The sequence below is a fragment of the Prunus mume genome, linkage group LG8 (assembly GCF_029339155.1).
Source record: "Prunus mume cultivar Tortuosa linkage group LG8, ASM2933915v1, whole genome shotgun sequence".
Lineage (NCBI taxonomy): Eukaryota > Viridiplantae > Streptophyta > Magnoliopsida > Rosales > Rosaceae > Prunus > Prunus mume.
The window spans coordinates 22,141,001-22,146,137 of NC_142705.1; the positions used below are offsets into that span (position 1 = coordinate 22,141,001).

The following is a 5,137-nucleotide window of genomic DNA, read 5'->3' on the forward strand; positions in this document are numbered from 1 at the left end:
AAAAGTAAAATTGAACCACTATAACTACTTCGAGATTGACAGCCTTTGTAAAGTTGTGAAATCCTTAGCTTTTGTACGACGTCGCTGCTTCCACTCCCATTCACAATTATTCCTCCAAAACATTTAAAATGGGAGGGTGTATAAAGGAGTATATGTTAAATATACATCCTTTGTCGCTGGAATTATTTTCAATAGGAAAATGTAAATAGTTGTAAAAATACATCACAACTATAGAGATGTAAAATTAGATGCACATTTGCATATTTTTTTACATCATTTGCAGGACAGAGAAAAAGGGAAAGAGAAGGATTTGAATTCAAAATGGAATGCCTAGATTTCATGCAACTTGCACTGCACTTCTAATGCCCCAGATTTCTACATAGATATTTTTATGTTAGTTTGTAGGTAAAATCATATGTTCTCCAAATTTAAATTTTTTTAGGTCCATTTATTTGGAAAAATAGAATAAATATAATATGCACAAAATTAATTTTAAAAAGTTAAAACATACAAAAAAAAACACACACACACAAATTATCACAAACAAATCGAATATGCATATTTGGATTTACATCGTTTCCCATTGTAACAAAAAACGTATTTACACCTCCTGGAGATGTAAAGGGGATGTAAAAGTGGATTTACACCCCCGAAAATACACCCTCCTACTATGAATGCTCTAACACTCTTATTTTTACCACTCTAAAGTAATTAGACGAGCATCTCTACATATAAGGGTTTTGTCATCAATCTAAACTAAAAATGAGGATGAATAAAATGGCAGATTTGCAAAATGAAGAGAAAACTGTCTCGGTTAAAACTATGAAGATACTAATTACAATTATCCACACTAGAAACTCAGCACCAGGCACGGTGCTCAGCTCTCTCAGGCCAACCCACGCTACTCTTGCCCCCCCTTCCACTACCAAATTCATCCAAACAATTCACGCTCCAAGATTCATCCACGTGGCTACCTTTGTCTTAGGTGTCGTTGCTGACGTGTCAATGCCCACCCTCCCCTCTTTTTAAACCCCCTCTGCTGGTCCCTCTTCTTTTTCATAACACTACACTATTCAACCACTCGACTCACTAAACCCACTTAAACCATTTCTCTTCTCTCTCTCTCTCTCTCTCTCTCTCTCTCTCTCTCTCTCTCTCAAAGCTTTTATCAGATTCCCAAAATGGCGGAAAACTCTGGTCACCGCAAGCTGATCGTGGAAGTGTGCAACGCCAAGAACTTAATGCCGAAAGACGGCCAGGGAACGGCCAGCGCCTACGCCATCGTCGACTTCGACGGGCAGAGGAGGCGGACCAAGACCAAGCAGAGAGATCTCAATCCCGAGTGGGACGAGAAGCTTGAGTTTCTCGTCCACGACAACGACTCCATGGCCTCCGAGATCATCGAAATCAATCTCTACAACGACAAGAAGACCGGAAAGCGCAACACTTTTCTCGGCAAAGTCAAGGTCCCCGGAAACACCTTTGTCAAAACTGGAGCCGAGGCCTTGGTTTATTTCCCGTTGGAGAAGCGCAGCGTGTTTTCTCAGATCAAAGGGGAAATCGGATTGAAGATATATTACATCGACGAGGACCCTCCCGCGGCGGCGGAGGTGAAGCAGGAGACTGCTCTCCCCCAGGCAGAACAGGAGAAGCCGCTGGAGAATCCGAAAGCGGAAGATCAAAATCCGGAGGCCGCGGCAAAAGCAGAGGAAAATAAGAAAGTGGAGGCTAAAACAGAAGAAAAGCCTAAAGAGGAAGAGGCGAAATCAGAGGAGAAGGCCAAGTCACCGGAAGACAGTAAACCCAAAACGGAGGAGGCTTCAGCTCCGCCGCCGGAGGTTGAGAATCCGCCAACCGCATACGGTTCGGAGAAGTCAAAACAAGTGGAGACAGAAAAGCACGTGGAGGCAAATGGCGGCATCAACGAGGTTGAGCTTCTTCAGCCATTGGTCCGGGACCGGAGCCGGAGCGCATACGATCTGGTGGACCGGATGCCGTTTCTTTACGTACGAGTTGTGAAAGGTAAGAGGGGCAATGGCTGCGCTACTGCCGAACCAGTTTACGCCAAGCTTGTGATCGGAACGCACAGCATCAAGACCAAGACCCAGCCCAGCGACAAAGAGTGGGACCAGGTCTTCGCCTTCGACAAGGAAGGCTTAAACTCGACCTCTCTGGAAGTTTCGGTGTGGGCAGAAGCGGAGGAGAAGAAGGAAAACGAGCCTCCTACCAAAACAGAGACTTTTCTCGGAACGGTGTCGTTTGACTTGCAGGAGGTGCCTAAGCGAGTTCCGCCAGACAGCCCCTTGGCTCCGCAATGGTACACTCTGGAGTCGGAGAAGGAGGCTGGGAATGACGTCATGCTCGCCGTGTGGATAGGAACGCAGGCGGACGAGGCGTTTCAGGAAGCGTGGCAGTCGGATTCGGGTGGGTTGATACCCGAGACCCGAGCCAAGGTCTATTTGTCTCCCAAGCTTTGGTATTTGAGACTAACGGTCATCCAAACCCAGGATCTCCAGCTAGCTTCGGGATCCGAACCCAAGCTCAAGGTTCGGAGCCCAGAACTTTATGTCAAAGCTCAACTCGGCGCTCAGCTTTTCAAGACCAGTAGGACCTCCGTGGGCTCCACGTCATCAAGCTCCGCCAACCCCACTTGGAACGAAGACTTGGTTTTTGTAGCAGCTGAGCCGTTCGAGCCGTTTTTGGTTCTAACCGTGGAAGACGTGACCAATTCTCAGTCTGTGGGCCATGCGAAGCTCCACGTGCCCAGCGTTGAGAGAAGGAGTGATGATAGGGCTGAACCGAAGTCCAGGTGGTTCAATCTGATTGGCGATGAGAGCCGTCCGTATGCCGGAAGAATACATTTGCGAGTTTGTTTGGAAGGTGGGTATCACGTGCTGGATGAGGCGGCGCACGTGACCAGTGATGTTAGAGCCGCGGCTAAGCAGCTAGCCAAGCCTCCTATTGGGTTGCTCGAAGTTGGTATTCGTGGGGCCACAAATTTGCTTCCGGTGAAGACCAAAAACGGTGTGCGTGGGACAACCGATACATACGTGGTTGCCAAATACGGACCGAAGTGGGTCCGGACCCGAACCATTCTCGACCGGTTTAATCCACGCTGGAACGAGCAGTACACTTGGGACGTATACGATCCTTGTACGGTCCTCACTATAGGAGTCTTCGACAACGGAAGGTACAAGCGCGACGAAGGTGGAAAACCCGAGAAAGATATTCGGATCGGGAAGATCCGCGTGCGGTTGTCCACTCTCGATGCGAATCGGGTGTACAAAAGCTCATATTCCCTTACGGTGTTGCTTCCTGGTGGGGCCAAGAAAATGGGAGAGATTGAGATAGCCGTCCGATTCTCTTGCTCATCTTGGCTTAATTTGATCCAAGCGTACAGCAGCCCAATACTTCCCAGAATGCACTACGTCCGCCCGCTGGGCCCTGCGCAACAAGACATCCTGAGGCACACGGCCATGCGAATCGTTACGGCTCGGCTCGCGAGGTCGGAGCCGCCGTTGGGGCAAGAGGTGGTTCAGTTCATGTTGGACTCCGACACGCACGTGTGGAGCATGAGGAGAAGCAAGGCCAATTGGTTTCGCGTGGTGGGCTGCCTGTCACGTGCGGCTATGTTTGCCCGTTGGCTCGACGGAATCCGCACCTGGCAGCATCCACCCACCACTGTTTTGGTGCACGTGCTGCTCGTGGCAGTTGTGCTATGTCCGCATCTGGTGTTCCCCACCGTATTCATGTACGCCTTCTTGATCCTATTGCTGCGATCTCGATATCGGCAGAGGGCCCCGCCCAATATGGACCCAAGGATCTCTTACGTTGATGCTGTGAGCCCGGATGAGCTGGACGAGGAGCTTGATGGGTTCCCGTCCACGCGACCGTCGGATGTAATACGCATCCGATACGATCGGCTGCGGGCATTAGGAGGGAGGGCCCAGACTCTGTTGGGTGACGTGGCAGCGCAAGGGGAGCGGTTGGAGGCTCTTTTTAACTGGAGGGACCCAAGAGCAACGGGCATATTTGTGGTGTTTTGTTTGGTGGCTTCTTTGGTGTTTTACGTGGTGCCGTTCAAGGCTTTTGTGTTGGTGTCAGGGTTCTATTACTTGCGCCACCCAAGGTTCCACGACGACATGCCTTCCGTTCCGGTCAACTTTTTCCGGCGACTTCCGTCGCTCTCTGACCAGATTATGTAGGTGATGTGATGATGCTTGTGGGTACTTAATTTTGTTGCACTCTCTTGGTGGTGGTGAAGTAATACGTAGTAACTCTAGTCAACTAGCTAGCTGATGATGACGTATTATTTATTTATTTATTTATTTATGGGTAAGTTGAAATGGATATTGTTTTATTAGTTGTTGTGTATGTGTATGGGATGGGGTGTGGTGGACCATTCATTCACGCGTGACGCACCCAATAAAGGCTATATCAAATTGACGTGAGTGGGCGCTGCAACTTAAATTCAAATATAGACATATGAGGAAGGTGACCGTTATATAAAGCAGCCTCTCCTCCTCCATGACACTGGTGTCAGAAGTGCACTCATATGCTCGTATGCAATATGCAGACGCTCCCTAAAACTTTTTAAATAGATGATATTGACCGGTTTGTACATTTTAAACAAGTTCATACAGTTTTCATTGAAATAGTGGAGAGGACCCTTTTTCTAATACATGTAGTAACCGAGACAACGGTTTATATTAGTAAAAAATAACTTTCTTGTAACGAGAATAATACTATTTTACTATCGTATTGTATAAAAGTTTCTCTCTTAAATTAACGACGATCAATGTGTACCACTTCTTGTAAAGGAACCAATTAATTGATTTAAAAATGGCTTTCGACAAGCATACTTGGACAACACCATAACTAATCCACCACAAGGCTAGCTGGTCATGGGAATGTAGGTATGTTCCTTATTTAAATATACTTTCAGAAACCTTGTCTACTTATATTGCTTTTGATGTGACCATGTGATGTTATAATGTGTATGTCTTCATTTATAAATCATTCTTATGCAAATCGCAAAGTGAACACTTTAACCTATCAGAAAGAAAGAAAGAAAAACACTTTAACCTAAGCCCATAACAAAAAATATTGAAAGTTGTATAGACTTTCAAACAGTAAG

At 46.9% G+C, this 5,137-nt stretch overlaps 1 protein-coding gene across 1 annotated transcript; it reads left to right on the forward strand.

Moving 5' to 3' along the window:
* Window positions 1–1,050: 1,050 nt before the first annotated feature.
* On the forward strand, window positions 1,051–4,363 carry LOC103339085 (C2 calcium/lipid-binding plant phosphoribosyltransferase family protein). Its single transcript, XM_008242360.3, has one exon. It carries the CDS (start codon window positions 1,182–1,184, stop codon window positions 4,203–4,205), a length of 3,024 nt encoding a protein of 1,007 aa, XP_008240582.2. The 5' UTR covers window positions 1,051–1,181; the 3' UTR covers window positions 4,206–4,363.
* The last annotated feature ends 774 nt before the right edge of the window (window positions 4,364–5,137 follow it).

Excerpts from the sequence above, each read along its gene's own strand:
- LOC103339085 (XM_008242360.3), top strand. The coding sequence starts at position 1,182 with ATGGCGGAAAACTCTGGTCACCGCAAGCTGATCGTGGAAGTGTGCAAC.